This window comes from Aphis gossypii, chromosome 1 (assembly GCF_020184175.1).
Source record: "Aphis gossypii isolate Hap1 chromosome 1, ASM2018417v2, whole genome shotgun sequence".
Lineage (NCBI taxonomy): Eukaryota > Metazoa > Arthropoda > Insecta > Hemiptera > Aphididae > Aphis > Aphis gossypii.
The window spans coordinates 31,511,624-31,530,705 of NC_065530.1; the positions used below are offsets into that span (position 1 = coordinate 31,511,624).

The following is a 19,082-nucleotide window of genomic DNA, read 5'->3' on the forward strand; positions in this document are numbered from 1 at the left end:
TTTTCATGACTAGTTGTAGCTAAATTAAGAAATACCTATACTTATGAACATAAATATTAATAAATAATAATTACAAGTCTTTATTATGAATTTTTGTTTTACAAATAATACGAGTTTATAAAATATATAATAGGTCAATAGGTGTTATTATTTTAATCGACTTGATTCAATTTTACTATCTACATGCTTCAACCAGTAACCTTTCATCGTCCACGTATTCTTCACCTAAGATAAATCGTTCCAATGCTTCAAGACATAATATACTGTCATTGACTATTGAATCTTAACCACCCCATGCATCGAAATCATTTTGGTTTTCTATAATGGTATTATATATTATTTTGTATAAATAATGCATAAAAACAATAATAAAATGAACGTACCAAATTTTTTCGTTTGTAATTGATGATACAATCCTCATATACGTCATATTCGTCAACATAATTATTTTCTTCTCGACTTAATAATTTATTATAAAATACTCTGTATTTGATAGCTAGGTACAATACATAAACTCTGTTATTTTAAATCATAATATATGAAATTACACTTAACATATCATCAAACTAGCCGCAATTCGCTAAAAAGTCAATGAAACCTATTGAAACGTTCAGGTGATTTATAGACTTATAGTTGTAGATAGATGCCTGGCTGCTTCTATATGACATTTTTTAAAAACAAAAATAAGACTATCAATACACTGAGATGTATTGCAGACATTGATTGTGATGTTAAAAATAGTTAATTTTGCAATAATAAACTTATCATTACTTAGATTTTAGATAATATGGTGTTAGCCGTACAATTATTGACGTCAATCGCCACAAAATAATCTGCAGCGGGCACTGTGCCCTTTTACTTACATATTTAGCTAATTAACATTTAAAATTTACCATGTCTACATTGCGTGTGATAGTAATTTATAATTTGTATGTAGTTTAATATGTTTTCGTTATAGTAATGATGTTTATCGGGTCTATATGGCACGTGATGCTGAATCGACGGGTGATAACCAGATGCGCCGATAGCACGGACTAAGATATCTTAGTCCTCGGCCGATAGCGCAGCAACCGTGTGGCGTTTATCATATAGGAATGCCGAATGTGCGAGAATAAATGAGTTCTGGTGGGGGAGGGTCTCGTGGCATGGACTATATATAAATGGCAAGTTCCGAGTTTCAGACAACAGAGTGTCTTAGGTATACCGCAGGTATACAAATTTAAAAAAATGGCACTCCTCAAATTTGAAAATATGTTTGCTGTTGCTGTTGCTGTATTGATATGCATTCAAGCTCTTCATCCTTCGATAATGGTATCCGGGCATGTCATAGAAAAGCGAGGATCAGAAACCGATCATGCAGCTCAAGGAGCTGCTACAGCCGGAGATGTAATAGCAGCTACCGGTGGTGTTATAGCCGCAGGATCGCTGTCTGCAGGTCCATTTGCACCAGTTGTAGCGGCAGTTGGAGGAATAACCTCTGCCGCTGGAGGTTTGGTATCAGTGATTTCAAGAGCAGCCGATCAGTCGTGTCGTGAATTTGGTTGTCATAAAAACTACTGTTGGTCTTACTGTAGCTTAGGAAATCAATGGTGCTATACAACCAAAACATATTCTCAAAGTTATTCATATGTATCTTGTACACGCGATGATGAATGTAATGGATGTTGGAAATGTGGAGGTCCATGCACGTTGTGAAAAAGTCAACGAGAACCCGGTGATGTGTTTTCATTTATTAATCATATCATTTATGTTAAATGAATTTATAAAAATAAATCAGTTGCATTAATCAAAATATAATTCATAATAGTTATGTATTTTTTTGTTAAAAAAAACCTTTATCAATTACAAGTCATCATGGGGCAACTTATCTAGATTGTAAAACACTGATGAACGCTTTTGTATAATATGTAACTCATCTAATTAATAATTATTGATAACCTATTTGTAATTCAGCCAAACAACCGTTTACACTGTATGTTTTAATTGTTTGTTAATTGTACAAAATCAAAATAATATACAATACAATACTTTTTTTATTTGCAAACTTGTATATTGTAAGTTCATTTATCGCCCTTTTTGTTCCATTTCTTGTAGTACCAACTACCAAGTGTTGAACGTCATCCATATTAAATTGTGTTATTGTCAATGATAGTTTGAGGTCAACAGTTTGAAACTGAATATAAAATGACAATAATTGACGGAGAAGACAATCCCGTTTTAAGTACAGACTCTGTCTTTGCCTCTTGTAATTTAGAATCAGTTGTTTTTTTTACAACATTTGGTGTTTCAATCATTACCTACAGGCTACAAATGGTTCTTTCTCGATAACTGAATGCGTTTCTGAAGAGTTCTAAAAGCAACAATCGTTTTTCATTTTACCACTTATGATTTTGTATTTGTTTATGTAATATGTTAAAGATTCAATTGTTTCTGCTCAAGTCTGCAGATCTTCATACTTATATATTCGATCCTGTAGTGAAGAGAATAGATAGGAAATGCTTAAAAAAAAAATACAATTTTACCATTAGACTGTAGATAAAAATATTGCAATAGACAAAATCAGTTGTACATAATATTGTATCGGCATACAGCATAATGTCTAACAAAACCAAATCATAATTTAAAGTGAATTTGAATTTGTAATTTTGTATTGATAAACGGCTACTTCAAATAATGTAGCGCGTACAATATTGTAGTGGCGTATTTAGAATTTATTTGAGGAAGGAGATATGACTAAAATAGTTTTTCTCCCTCCACTCGAAATACATGAAGATACAGTGGAACCTAGATAAGTCAAAATTCAAGAGAAATGCAATTTTTTTCGACTTATCGAGATTCTACTGTACTATCAATTTATTATAACTTCATAGGTACCTAATATATATTGTATATAGGGCTCGGATTTTAAAACATAATAAGCAACAAAAAAAGCACACGTATATTTTAAAAACGCAAAAAAGATGCATATTTATTTTTTAAAAAAGCAAAAAAAAACATGACAAAAAATTAAAATGAACTAGTTATAAAAATTAATAAAAAAATTGAAAGATTAATTTAAATTAAAAAAGAATTATTTACCATGTATTTCTCTAGATTTGCAGTAGCGAAATTGACTATTTTCCGGCAGGATATTTTTATATACATAGAAAACGAACTCTCTACATTTACTGAAGTGATTGGTACATACTTCATACCAGAAGTTTCAAAATTACAACACTAAATCTTAAATTTTGAAACGATCAATATCGGTGTTATAGGTTTACTGACCGTATAGAGGTACTGCATGCTATATGTAAATCGATAATCTATATATTTAATAAACAAACCGATAACGAAAACAATAACACCATTTGGCCCACATTCTGGGTTTTTAAATTTCTCATTAATTCATTTGTTTTTATTACAATAGCATAATAAACATATAATAAAAAATCCACAGCTGCAATAATTTAAAAAAAAAATGGTTTATTTAAAATCAGAATGACGTGAAACGAATTTATGCTGTATACAATTAATTATCTCTATCTCATACATAAAAAAAGAAGCATATGCTTTAAAATCTGAGCCCTAATTATAGATGCTCATATAGTAGGTACATAAACCTTATAATTATAACATACAAAATATTAAATAATACGAATTAATGAATCATTTATTTATTTTATCATTTACAAAACAAATAGCTGTAGCCTTTTAGGTTTTTTTTAGCTATTTCGTCAATAATTTCTTCAACGTCCAATCTTATGATGTTATGAATTTAAAGCTTTGTAAACCCATTCAATTTGGACTAAAATTAAAGTAAAATTCAAAATTTAAATAATTAATAAACACAACAAATATTTCATTAGTGAATAAGGAATATTTACTTCCTTCATAGAATTTCTGAAATATGTTTTTAATCTTTTCATACAAGCTAATGCAGTAATATAAGCTGAAAAAAGGTCAAAGGGGGGAGATATACTCGTATCTCCCTCATATCCCCCCGTAAATACTCCACTGTACAATTGTAAACACATTTTTTTTGTTTAATCAAATAATATTGATTACCGTTTGATGGTACAGTTTTATTATAATAATTCTTCGATATCCAAATTATTTCAATTATATCAATATTTGACACTAATACGATGGTAAAGAATACGCGGATGTTGAAAGGTTATTGCTTGAAACATATGTATAATAAAATTGAGTCTAGTAATTAAAAAAACTAACATCTATTATATTTATAGGTATACATACATAGTATTATTTGTAAAACTAAAATTCAAAATAACGACTTCCAATTATTATTTATTAATTTATGTTAACATAAATATATTTTTAATTTAGTTAAAACTATAGTCGTCAAAATCGATGATATCCGGTGAATAGAATTCAGACATTTCCTCATCGACATCATCGTCTTCATCACTATACATATTTTAAATATCAGAAAATCATAATGATAAACTTACATTATTAATTAATGGCGGGGGCGGGTCTAGAATGCTCCAATAAATCCAGAACACTCGTCGATTGTTTAAACAAAATACTCATTAGAGTCTTCTACGGCTATATAATATGCTATCTTTGTGTGGTTATAATCGTATGCTTCTCAAACTATACACATAATAGGAACCTATTAATTAATTATTAATACATAATTTTATCATTTATAAAAACTAATTGCAATTTATTTTTTTTTATTCGATTAACACACCTTTAACATTTCTCTGTAAACATTTTACTCGGTAACTTTATACGCGTTCACATATTTTTATAATTTATTGATGATCGGCTTTTTAGTATTGGTATATTTTATATTTTAATAATCAGAAATATTTTGGTTCATAGGTCTCTACACGGCTAATCAGTAATCAGTATATTATGTCGTATCTTGTTCGTATGTGCACACTACTCGTTGTAGTGTTACCGATATCGAACGACTCAGACAAGCGTATATTATATACATTAATACAGTTTAGAATTATACAAATCAACACGTAATCATATTTTAATATACACGGATTATATTAAAGGTAGGTGTAATAAACGCATTATTTACTTATGTATTGAGGTTAACATACTCAAATGTTAGTAATATAACAATATTGACAAATTGTATAAAATACATTATCCATATAAATAGTACTTAGATACGTATTTATTTGGTTTACCGCCGTAAGTGTCCCATTAATTACAGAAGTCTTAAGTCGTATGTTCCTCCGACAACCTCATCTTACAGACGGGTAGGAAATAAATGTTCAACTTGTTCAAGTACTGGGGCAGTGAAGCCTTGCAGATGATTCGAGTGGGATTCGACAGACTGAAATGTATCGGTGATCGCGAGTCCGCGAATATTCTATCTGTCGAGTCGCGAATCGTGACGAAATCTTTTCTGAAAACAAATAATGATATTGTTATATTTTTAGTATAAATATAGTTAATAGTTATCTAATAATAGTAATATACATATAGATGAGTGTGGTGACTAAAAAAACCATTTTTTAGTGAGGAAAGCTACTTTTAGACGAGTTTTATTTGTTTAATGTCTAAAAATTTATAATCGTTGTATAGTATTATTATTGTATTATTGTCTATCAACGATTTATCAAGAAATAATCTTCTATTTGACCCTGCACCTTCATAATTGCATATCTACTATTATATCACATAATTTGTATCATTTCATTTTTCGATCACATTTAAACTGCAGTATAGGTAATAAATAATACCTAGCTATAAATTTATTTCATATTTCATATTTTCCAAAACAACTATTTTAGTTCGTTTTATTTCATTTTGATTGCAAAGGCAAAGGTCACCCCCTCACTCTCAAATGAATGCGTTGGTTGTAAAATGACCTTCTACAACAGTAATAATTTCTCAAGATGATATTTTAAAAATAATATAGTTGTGAAAAAAAAATGGAAACATTTTTACTATGTTATAGATACGGCTTATGGTGCTCATAAGCATAGCACTATTGTTATAGGTTATGTTAGGTATATACGGTTAATAAGACGTACATACGATATAAAACTAGTTTTGACGGGTCTGCGAACAATGAACAAACAGATTTTATCGAATATACCTATTCATTGCATTTCTATAATATTCCATAAACTGATTACTTATAACTTATAAGACTATATAAGCCTATAAGTGTAATAGGTTTGTATACGGTTTACGCTTTAACGGTATTATAGTTTATATATTATAATATATTATGTTGTAGATACCTATAAAAACGATTTGTATATTTTCACACCGATCGACGCCCCGAGGAATGCTATTTGCAGACTATAATACACTCGAAGTGAATTTGCTGAATATTTGTTGTATTATTTAGATTATAATAATACTGTGTGACGCACAGTCACTTAATATTATATGGTTATTACTTATTAATCACTCGTAAGAGATAGGTAAACGATTTCATTGTAATATACACTAAGTAGTGAAAATTAAAATTATAAATCCATGTGTAAACTCGACTTGATCTCCTTTAACTAACCCGACTTGTACAACTTGTACCAGTACAAGTACACCACAAACACTCCGATTAAACATATATAATAGAAAATAACCCTAAAATTTATTATGTACATTATATATATGGTACCTTTGCGTCTTTCCTGCACTGCCCAAAACCTTTTGCGGAAACGGTTCTCCGAACAAAATAATTATTATTGCATGTTCGTGTTCTCGACGTGGTCGGGTACTCCATTAATTTGCGGGACGCCGTCGAAGCGGTCGTACACTATAAGCGGAAAAGAATTTCACGTAAATATTATGTTTTTACATATCATATACCTATCGTTTTTATGATTAAATTATTGTACAGTTGTACTCGAGGCTGTAATTATTTATAATTAATTATAGAATTTTTACACATTTTGGAGGAGGTGGTCAGGGCTTAGGGAGATATTTTTTTCATACCCGATAAACTGTAAAGTAAAAATTTTTCATCGGTTTTTCGACATTTTTTAATTCGTTTTATTTTGTTAATAAAATAAAATTAATTAATTTAACGCAATTGACATAGTTAAGCCTTTTTTATTTTATCTATATATGACATGTTATTAAAAAAAAAAATCAATATCAATAGGTTTTTATAAATATTTTTTTTATCACATGAATAATGAATATTGACTAAAACTTCATAATATTTTCCCGAACACATTTTGTGTTCCCCGTCCATATACCCCCCACGGTCAATTTGACACTGGTTAGCTTGCTGTCTATAAAAATATAAATAAATATATTAGTTTGAATTCCCTACAATATTGTATATACTATCAATTTTATGAATTGTGATCTTCAAGCACTCGATATTACAATATTATTATACGGTCATTATACATCATTGTCTATATTTGTAAAAATACAATCGACCTTAAGGACAAGTGCTTTTTTGAAACATTTGTCTGTTAAATTATTCATTGCAATTCCATGTTTAAGGGGGCGGAAGAGACAAAGCTAGGGGACAGATGCCCCTGTTGACAAATTTTTTATGGGTTGTCATTTTTTAAAAGGTGAAACAAATCCCAAGTTTTGTAGGTTTTAGTAAAAGAATTATTATTATTATAAAACAATTATCGTTAGGTTGGCTAATAAATCATTGATAAATCTGTAAAATAAAACGTAACACATTGGTGTTGGACCTTTTTATTGTGGTGATACATTTGATAAAAATCGATATTAAATTATATATAATGTTTCTACTACTGTGGTGGTTATTAAAATGTTGTATGCTCAATACTCATTAAGTCATAACATTAATTATACCGTCCCCCACAATTTGCTACGATATGATGCTTTAGAATCACACACCAATCACTCATCGGGACAAATGAATACAAATAATTTAATAATTTAATTAATAAATTAATTAATATTTATATAGGTACCTATTGATATTAATATTAATATATTTCAATTTTCAGGATATCAGGATACACACTTATAAATGATAATCTTAAGATATAATAAGAGTGTAAGACCCTCATCTTAGTTTTTGGTCATCCGTGTGCAAGAGTAGCAGTAAGTATAGTAAGTATTATCTTTATCTTGAAAAGTTAGTAAAGCTCAAAAGCCGCATCGTTCGAATGACCAATGCATAATAATATTTTCTAATGGCATTTGTATAATATTATTTACTATACAGGACAGGTGCAGGCGTCAAGTATAAAATATAGGACTACTACAGCTGTAGTATACGTCATCCTGTTTCCTGAAATAGGTACTGAATAGTATATTTGTTGTGTTTCCTCGTATTACAAGTTTATGATTATCGAATTTCATTGTTTTAGTACACGCCCATAGAATGTGATGTTTATTGTTGGGACCACGCGAGCGCATAGCAACATTGACTGACAAACCGTATTATGATTTCACTCGACGGCAAACGTTTGTTTCGAAAAAAAAAAAAAGCGTAATCTAATATTATAATCGAGTTTGTTTATTTTTCCGCGGTAGGTAAATAATTGTAAGAGCACAATATTATAATGTGCTATGATGACGATGATCCGCCATCGCAATGAGCTTATTATTTATTTAAACGTAGGCACCTAATGATGTATATAAAACGACGTGAAAAAAATCGTGCTCTAAACATCGCACCGCGGCCAGGTATTCAGTTCGTTTCTTCTCGGCTGCCTTATCGAAAATATTACCGAACACGCACGCCTCTGCAACGAATAATATTATGCGATATAGGTACCCTATACATCAGCGGCTGTGTTATACATATAATATAATAATGTGTCTACGGTTTTGTTTTATCTCGTCCGACTCTCGTGTTTACCGCGTGGCTAACAATCACGGTCACCTTTTTATACACATAAAACAATAAATAATATATACATTATTTTTATCTATGTACGATATACATATTATATGCGTATCATGCGTATAGGCGCCCAGAACACGTTAAATACGATATTATTATCAATTAATATGAATAATACGCGCACCGGTACGTCGCGCGTTTCGGCGATACGGACGGTACACGCAGACGCTGCGCTCGCGGATGTCATCGATAACCTAGGGCTAGGCGTTATGTCGGTAGGTAGTGGTTAGTGTTCCGAACAGTATAAATATTAATAAATTATTATTTAACATCTATGTGAAACGGTGGACGAGGACTGTATATCATAATTCAACATCGATTAATTATAATATATAATATATTTAATCAATAATAATAATAATAATATGTTGTTATACTACGCGAGTTAACTCGACCGCACGGTCGTGGGGGTATCTACCGATACTACCTGTTGATTAAATAACATTGTAAATTATTATTTCATATTCAGTCGACGACGGTATGAGTATGTGATCGTACATTCGTACGTATAGGTACAAGGCGATCACTATAATATATAAGCGAACAGCTACAGTCTTTTTTTTACCATCTTTTAATGACGTGATGATTATTATTTAAAACGTTGACTTTTTGTTTGTTTTTAGTATGTGTACACCACCGACCACCGTCCACCGTGTAGGGTTCGCGTTCTCGGATATTCGAATTTGATTTGAATTCTTTTCGAGTACCTTTTGTTCCAAGGATAAACGCCTAGGTTTACTCGAAAACGCCGAACCAAATGAAATGTCTTATCGTCGGGCCCATAAGCCCCGCATTGCGTGTCTAAACCTATTATTATTATATATTTGAATCCTTGGTACCCTGCGCGTAAAGCTTATAACGATTTAAAAACTACTGACGTTAAAATTTCATTATTTATACATAAATATAATATTAAAAAAATAAATCATCTGCATTTACAGTAAAACTTTTCATTTCGCCAAAATGCAAAATTAACGGCCATATAGTTTTGCGGACCTTATCCTTTATTCGAATGACAATAACCAATTTATACGACGACTCGATTTGCAATCTACTTTTCTGGCAGTCATTCGAAAATCGTTTCTATTTTTTCTCTCCAACAAGTAGTGCAGAAAATTTATTCGACGATTAGAAAAATATAATATTATCTTCAAGAAATAATTAATTATAAAAATAAACGTCTCCATAGCATTTTTACTGATCGTATAACAAAATTTAATACTTGCATTACGTTCAACGTTTAGTTATATAATTTATAACACATGCCTACGTATAATATAGTAAAATCACGGTTTTTTACACGTGTCGCGAACTCCGTCAACTTTGAACTCGCAATGTAATGACTGCGGTTTGAGATATGACTTGATTTTTTTTTTATTATTAAAATAATTACTGGAAAAATTGTATATAATAATAATACATATAATTAAATTACCGCGATAACGTTATTATACGACTTCTTTTGAGAATTTCAGTTTGAATGTAGCACATGACATTATATGCTGCATAATACTGATTGTAAAATAATAAATAATACCTATAACAGAGAAGATAGAAATTCGATTTTTTTTTAAAGGATTTATTCATTGCGTACACTGCAGACACAGTACTACATAATATGCTGCACTACCTATGTACTATACGTCAAGTAATGTGTTTTAGGTAGAATTAGGTGTGACTTAGATATTCGTTGGTAATATTGTTAACAATTATTTATAGCGTGTTGACATTAATCACATATGTCGGCTAATGCGATTAAACTAATATATAAAGGTATAGCTACATATTTTTCACATTATCCTGCAGCTAATGTCAACTATATAGTGAACAACTGCAGCCAAGAGCGGATTGTCAACGAGAACTTTCCGGTCTTCGGCGTGTGTGCACTAAATCATTTTTTTTTTTTTTGTAAATAAAATATTAAATTAAATTATACGCAGCCACGTAGGTGCTTATACTTACTTTCAAATCGACCAGACTAACCCAAAAGTGAGTGATATAATAATATAGGTATTGTTTTTAAATTTTAAAATTTAAACCAGATAAATAAACATGAATCAATTTATAATAACTTATATGTGATTTATTATAAATATTCTAGTATTTTGATCATATTATCAATCATGGACGTAGGTATAGGGAATATTTTCGAAGGGAGTTTTTGGTTCTAGATATACAATAAGTTCAATTCGCAATATCAATTTCAAAATCGTTTTATCTTTAATTTCAGGGGGTGTTTGAGTTTGAACACTCAACCCCCCTTACCTACGCCCAAACAGTAACAATACAAATTATTGAAATCAAATAATAATAATTTTACAGGCTCACAACAAGCTATAGTTGTATTATTATTATTATGTTGAATAAAGGAATGTTTATTATATTAAATTTTAAAAATAACATTTTAACGTCTGTATGTATGTATGAAAATGCATTCTTTATTTAATTGTAAAACATAACTTCATAATACACAATATATATTTTGAGTTATAGGTATCAACGAATTCAACTTTGAAGTTTATGTTTTGTTTAAAAAAAATGTAAATAGATTACTATATAATAGTCAATAGCATTATAATAATAATTGTTCAATATAATTAAATTATTAAAATTATAAATCAAATTTTTATCATCTATTTTATTTATTAACATTTTATTAATATGTAGTATTTTCTTCTTATTTAATATCGTCTTAGGTAAAAAAATTATAATTTTTTATTTATTAATACTTATTATAATGATAATAATAATAACAAAAAAAAAAATCGGGTAAGTGGGTACCGCTCTATTAGGTGCCGCATGGATCATTATTATATATATTATAGCAGTGTTAAATTTGAATCCAATGATATGTATCATTGTATACGAAAAACGATTCTGAATTTCTGAACGTAGATTAATTTGTCAGCCTAGAATATCATTTCGAATGGTTGGTGTCTGGTGAACAAGGTAGTTTATGTTTTAATGGCCTGAAATCTGAATACACCAGCATATAAATTCTTTTATAATTATTATAAGCTAAACTTATGGAAAATCTCGTATTGAATTTTCAACTCTTAGCTACTTTTACAAACATTTTTATGAATGTATAATTTGCAAATATTCATGGTTTTGACGAATTTTTGTCAATATTTGAACTTCAAGTGCTAATAAAAAAAAATTGTGCCTATGTATTCTTATAATTTTTTAATCGCTATAAGAATAACTTATGAGGAACTTTGTATTAAATTTTCAAGTATTTTGATTGGTCCAAAAAAAATTTATCGACACTTCAAAAATATTTTTTCAGAAAGTTGTCTATAAATAGCTCAAAAAATGTCATAATATTTTGAAAATTAAATCATGTAAAGAAAATGCCAATCTTAATAACTGGTAAAATTTTTAAGTATCTTTTTTATATTTATATATATATATTTAAAATCGTTTGAGGATAAATCGTTATCGTTACGCCATTATTGGTAAAAATTTAAAATTATACAAACGCACTTAAAATTTTTTCTATAATGATGCTTCAAGTTATCTCTACAGCTACCTGAACGAAAACTTATGGAAAACTTAGTGTTGTATTTTTAATCCTTATTTATAAACACAAAACATTTTATGATTTTTCAACTTCAAAATTTCTTGCAAATTTTCGCATTTTCGACAGATTTCGTAAAAATTTTAACTATAAACGCTTATAAAAAAAAATTGTGACTAACGATTTTTAATTTTTTAGCAACAATAAGAACAACTCATAAGGAACTTTGTATTAAATTTTCAAAATTTTTTGGTTATCTAAAAATTTTTTTATCGACACTTCAAAAACAAATTCTCATAAAAATCAAAAATTTCAGTGGTCTATAAATAACTCAAAAAAAGTAAAATTTTTTTGAAAATTCAACTGTATATAGGTAATATTAACATAAACATTTGGTGAAAATTTCAAGTATTTACAGTGATTAGAGTTTGAATTACAAGCATATAAAAAAATCGACTTGGTCAAAAACTTGTTTTGCGTAAAAATTCCCGTTTTTCCTTAATTTTTTTTTTGGTTTTTCCCGGTGCTTTTGAAAACTATTGAAAATTTCAAAAAATGACCTCCTCAATGTACCAACTAGATTCACTTCCGAGCCGGGAAAACTACCGAAGTTGAAAATCGAAGCATTATTTCGACACGTTTTCGTGTACACAGACACAATGAAAAAAAAAACATACAACATTGTAAAATCAATACATTCATCACTCCGCTCAGAATCTAAAATAACACATTATTATGTCATTATGATAAATGAACGCATTTGGTCAAAAAGTTTATCTTACCATGCATAATGTTATAAAATTATCATAGTTTTTATGCGACATCGTCTAAACCGTATTGGCTATTATCCGGTTATTCTAATAGGTACGCGTAGTCCGATTAACAATAATATTGTCAAACATTACCTATCCAACATCCAACGCGTATAACGCATATATTTATATCTAATTATAATATTATATAATATACTCGCGATTAATGATTGTAAGTACGCATGCTATAGATAAACGTGCATAATATAGTACGACGACCGTTGTACATAATATATTATGTTCATACGACGTTTGTCGTTCACGCAGAAATCCTTTTTACTGTTATACTTACCTATACTATATCTACATAGGCCATTAGGTGAGTTATACTTCAGACAATCAAAATTGTTTTGAAATAAATTATGAAAATCGTTTACACGTGTCGTGTGCACAATTTCAAGTTACAATGATATGCACAAGTGTATTGTGTTCTATAGGTACATATATATTCATATGCGAGTACAATATAGGTACGTACCTGTACCGAATACACGTCTTAATGGGATAAAGTTCACTCAATTTGATACAAACAAGAACAGTGTTATAATATATATATATAATATGTATCTATACTTACATAACATGTCATAGAAGCACACTATATAGTATTATACACACCCATATAGCTGCAAGTCTATAAGAAATGTGTATATACCTACATTATATGCGGCGTTGCAATGACGATTTTATAAAAATATTTTGCTTTTTACGATTACAATATGTATTTTTTCTTAAAAATTCAAAGCCGAAAGTCGTTCTGTGCAATTTAATGCACGAAAATCGAATTTCAAACGATAGTGGGTTAAACTGGTTAAAGTGCTTAAAATGAAATGTTGACGGTGGAATTATAGCGGATCGACCTACACATGTGTCAATATTATCTGTTCATCGACCATCCAAACTTTAAATATACTATTGTTAAATTAAAAATGTATGTCATCGTTCGAAAAAACAAAAATTAAAAAAATTAACCTATGAGAAAAAAAAATAAAAAACGTTTTTATACTTCTGTAGATAATGAATGTTAATTAAAGCACTTGCTCTGACTTCGATGTCACTGAGTAAAATCATATTTTACGGTCTCGTGAGAAACACGCATTACACGTCATAATAACAAATACTTTATATGAATACAAAAAACTACATATACAATTGGCCGACATGCTTTAACGCTCACAGTTAAATTTAAGTTGCGCATTTCTATATTATTATATATTATATTTTATACATTATTATTATATATATAGATATTAGCACAAGGATTTCTGGGACATGGTAATTATATACGTGACCCACACGACTTGGTATACGTACCATAATAATATCGGTTGTTATTGGCAGATTATTAAATTTTAGACGTTCGCCGTTTAACAGATGACCTAACCTAAACAAATAAATAATTAGGTATATAGTGAAAATATCGACGAGAGTCACTTTTTTACTTAGTATAATATAATATGTATATTAATTGCCGGTCACACGCCAGAGAGGACTTCTCTTGTAGCACAGTTCAATTATTAACAAACGTGTATAGCCTATAATATAAATTATAGGTGTTGTTATTTTGGACTTCTTACGACGTTTGTCACTGCAGCACAATTCGTGAGCGAATATTTACGTAAACATTTCGAGACGGCGTCGACCTTATTTTTAATTCATGCAAACCGACAATGTATATGGGTACCGTACGCTATATATAGTGTTGTGAATAATATTTGTCTACCTATATACTACCAAGTACCATTGATCTTATAAAAACATATCGCATGAAAATCGATACTGTATAGGACTACCAGCTATACCTAAGTCCTATACACACATCATTACAATATCATATTCCGCGGTATACTGCACATATAATATTACGTATAGGTATTTATTATAATCTGCGTTTTTTTCGATTAAAACCATCGTGATTCGATGTAGTACATTTCCGCGGTCATGGTCAGGTAAAAATTTTTAAGGGAAAAAAATTAGTACCTACCAATGTATTATAGGTAATATACATATATTAGGTAACCTTTTGGTATATAATTTTTAATGCAAATCGGAGCGTTTACTCACTGTACGGTCATCATATAATACGAATAAGCGTAAAAAATAACTCGGTGCAAAATAAAGGTGGGTAGTATAAGTATATGCTATAATTGCATTAATGCTTTTATTGTGGATTAATATTTTACAGCGCTTTATATAACGAATATATAATAAACAGTAATGCGAGACGTCAATGTCATATTATTATACACGACGTAAGTAGGTTGGCGTAGTTATGTTAATGTTTAATTCATGTATAGTTTTCATTCAATAACAGCGCATCGCGGCGCCGGACAGCAAGTAAAACGCGTATGTAAGAGCAAAGTATATATTGTGCCGATTCGGCAGAGTGTCTGAACGATAAAATTAAAACAGCGCACAATGACTATGAATACGACGTCGTCGCAAAGAATAGATTTATTGCATAAAATCGTCTAAAAAATATATCGTACAACAGATAAACGCGTGGTGGGTAGCCGAGTAGGTGTACCTATATATATATATTTGTGTGTGTGTGTGCCTCATATATAGCGAGTGACACTATAATGCTGTGTGAATTGTTTTATACCAGTGTTTCTCAACCTTTTTAGTGTCGCAACCCCCCAAGATAGATAAAAAATATGGTAAATCACTTCGCGACCCGCCCTCTATCTATATATTAAATACAAATTTGAACAATAAAAATATCATATATATCATTAACTAATTAACCAAAAGAAATGTATAAATACCACGTGTATTACCTAATTTAAATTTGTTACAGGTATAAGTATTTTTTTCTTATTCAACTAAAAATTTTAAATAAAAATTTTCATTTTGTAAGCGAGCGTTTTATTATATTTTTGACCTACGTGACCCCTAGTTAAGGTGATTGCGACCACCAAGTCGAGAAACGCTGTTCTATACAACGTATAAACATTACTACATTAGTGAAAACATTCGATCAACACGTACAATTCGCATTATGTGTGCAACCAAAAGGCTATAGGACAAAAATTATAGATCCTTATATAGTTTTTGAAAAAATAAATAAGTATAATATTATAATATTATAGCGGATTAAAAAACGTTTGTATAATCTGTGATATTACTATACATATAACTATTATTATTGTTCTACAAATAATGTATGATGGACAACAATAATACAAACATAATATTATAAATACATTATTTTTTCATTACATCGAAGTATATCTATTTATTGTTATTTTAATAGGTCTCAGCTATCATGTACAGTTAATATATACGCTAAACGTCACAATAATATTGACGAGCAATCATACTTTATCAAAATAAATAATTTAATTTCACTTTAAAAAGTCTCTTTATTTTAACTAACTACAATCAAATTATAATAATAACACTATAAACTCTATCTGCAGCTGTATATTATAATATGCATTATGCACATAGTCATGACCTGCAGTCATATGCGAAATAAAATACATATAAGCACTAAATAGTGATTCTAATAACTAAAATATCTAATATCTTACAATAATTATGAGTTATAAGTAAGTATAATGTACTAATATTATATTAACAGGAAGTATAAATAGACACTAAGTAAAAGGCAATATAGTTAATGAATTATTTCAATATTTGGATAAACAATAATCGTTAGTTAATAATCTTGTTCTTTATGTTATTATTTTAAATATATACTATAATGTTTTTATATAGGTATTACATAAATATTGTGGCCAATGACCGTAATCGTGAGAGTTGTGAGTATAGTCTAACAGAAATTATGTACGCTGCGATAGCCGACAGGTATCTATATAAAAGCTTAATTTAAATTTATTAAGTGGTAAAAATAAAAAAAAAAACACTTACATCAAACAACAATGAAAATTAACGCAAAAAGGTAACACGTTTTTTTTGATTTTTATTCAACGTAAAAATAAAAATATCGTCTCCGTTTTAAGCACGACCCCAAAAAATCATGACGACGACTGTCTGAAAGTTAAATCTAACAGTGGCCACGTGATACAAGGAATAGTACTCAGTGCGAGTATAAACCGCATATTATGCGATATATTATATAGACGTATATATCTATAATAGACGAGCACATAATATAGTTGTTTCAAAATTTATACAATCAATATAGAATATTATCATCTGCGCGGTGGCATTATATTCAATGTTATAACTATTATTGCATTAGGTAGATGTAGATGTATAATATTTACCTGTAAAATGGCCAATGGGGTTATCGAAACGGTTCTATAAGCCGTTGTGCTGCAGTTGTCAGGGATCAAATTTCAAACGCGTGCGACGAGCTACACGGTTAAACGTCTAATTAAACGCTCGTTTGAATGAACACAAAGTACATACAACAACATTTTTAAGTGGCCGATCGTTAACTACAAAGTAACTAGCTAGAAATCATAATAATATAATATTATTATTCATCATCATCAGCTAATTCAGCTAATTGCATTAATTGCCTATTAAACGTTATTATTTATTTTATTTAGGCCGCGCGACGGTATACAATGTTATTAGGTATATATATATATAGGTAGTTACAATCCGTACGGACAAGTAAGTATACTATAGGTAGGTACCTATAATCTGTATCTATTTGCGCAACCAATAATTATGCGTAGGTAAGCATAATAATATTATAATCGGTATAGTAAACTCGTGTTTATAATATTATACGGACTAGACAAAACGATCGATAATTATTGGCCACGATGCAGGAAAAAAAATACAAACGTACAAATCTCGTTCCTACCTTGACATTATAATACGATGACCGTTATGATTATATTATTATATATTGTTTAACCTGCACGCACGGTATATCGTTGATAAATAGAATAGCCACTGGCCCACGAGTGGTGCCTATTACACGTTGAAAATATAAATATATGGGTAAAAACAATGTTAACACCTAAGACCTGCTAATACTATGGTAAAATAATTACTATTTGATTTTAATGTTATTATATTGTTTACTTGTCTTTATTTAATTGTACGACCGTAATAATCCGAATTTATGGTTTTCTCTATGCTCTGTAGTCTTCCTATATTAATTATAATACTGAATAATAGTAGGTAGGTAGGTACATATAGATAAAATGTTGAGATTAACGAACGCGAGTGGCTATAAGCGGCTTAGTCAATTAATTTTAATATAATTCATAATACATATTTTTAAAATTATAATTAATATTTAATTTATATATTGATTGTTTTTATTTAATTTTATGAATTTCTTACTATTATAAAAAAAAATTTGTTATAATTTTTGAGGGATAGAAGTCCATAAACGTGCATAGAGCCTACTGGTATCTTTTCTTTGTAAATCCCTAATTATCCCACTGATACCTAGCGTCTACATCATAAACCAGCATTATACTAGTGTCAAGTGGCCATTAACATTATAAAAACACCGATGATTGCAGCAATGGATATTCGCAATTATTTCTTATACCTACATTTCATGTGTCGAGTTTTAAACCCTAGTCATTATTAATTATTTATTTACATAATACACACTAATAGAATAGAATAGTCCGATTTATATCACATGTCTTAACTTTGGATAATATGGCCCTGGCACAGTATGTCATGCGCTACATCTGAAATTTTGATGATAAAATGGAGGTAAATGGTGTATCGGCGGTGTATGTGTTTAAAGATATTTAATATTATTAATTAGTTATCGAATTAATATATACCATTAATCATCTCGTCGACATCCATTACCATTTACCATCCAAATAACCAATACCTATTGTTGAAAATCACTCGAACTCCAAACGCCGTCTAGGACCTAGGTAGTAAGTACCTACCTACCATACAAAAGTAAAAGAAATATAGCTGAGAAGGTTGGTCGTATTTTCAACTAAAAATTTATTAA

The 19,082-nt window shown here is 29.5% G+C and overlaps 2 protein-coding genes and 1 long non-coding RNA gene across 3 annotated transcripts in view; 2 read left to right on the forward strand and 1 right to left on the reverse strand.

Annotated features, from left to right (window-relative positions):
- Positions 1–1,170: 1,170 nt before the first annotated feature.
- Positions 1,171–2,044, forward strand: LOC114125490 (uncharacterized). Its single transcript, XM_027989166.2, has one exon. The coding sequence runs from the start codon at positions 1,228–1,230 to the stop codon at positions 1,693–1,695; it is 468 nt and encodes a 155-aa protein (XP_027844967.1). The 5' UTR covers positions 1,171–1,227; the 3' UTR covers positions 1,696–2,044.
- A 2,956-nt stretch (positions 2,045–5,000) lies between these two features.
- Positions 5,001–19,082, reverse strand: part of LOC114125481 (TRPL translocation defect protein 14) — a 31,922-nt gene continuing 17,840 nt past the window's right edge. The window contains exons 11-12 of the transcript XR_007604513.1: positions 6,605–6,742; positions 5,001–5,377 (exon numbers count right to left, since the gene is read on the reverse strand). The gene's annotated coding sequence lies outside the window, so the exon portion shown is untranslated. The remainder of the gene's footprint in view (positions 5,378–6,604; positions 6,743–19,082) is intronic.
- Positions 6,613–8,448, forward strand: LOC126550448 (uncharacterized). Its single transcript, XR_007604542.1, has 4 exons — positions 6,613–6,765; positions 7,929–8,034; positions 8,150–8,224; positions 8,295–8,448. It is a non-coding gene; the product is annotated as an uncharacterized LOC126550448 (long non-coding RNA).

Bases quoted from the DNA above. Each gene is read 5' to 3' on its own strand.
- LOC114125490 (XM_027989166.2), top strand. From the start codon at position 1,228: ATGGCACTCCTCAAATTTGAAAATATGTTTGCTGTTGCTGTTGCTGTA.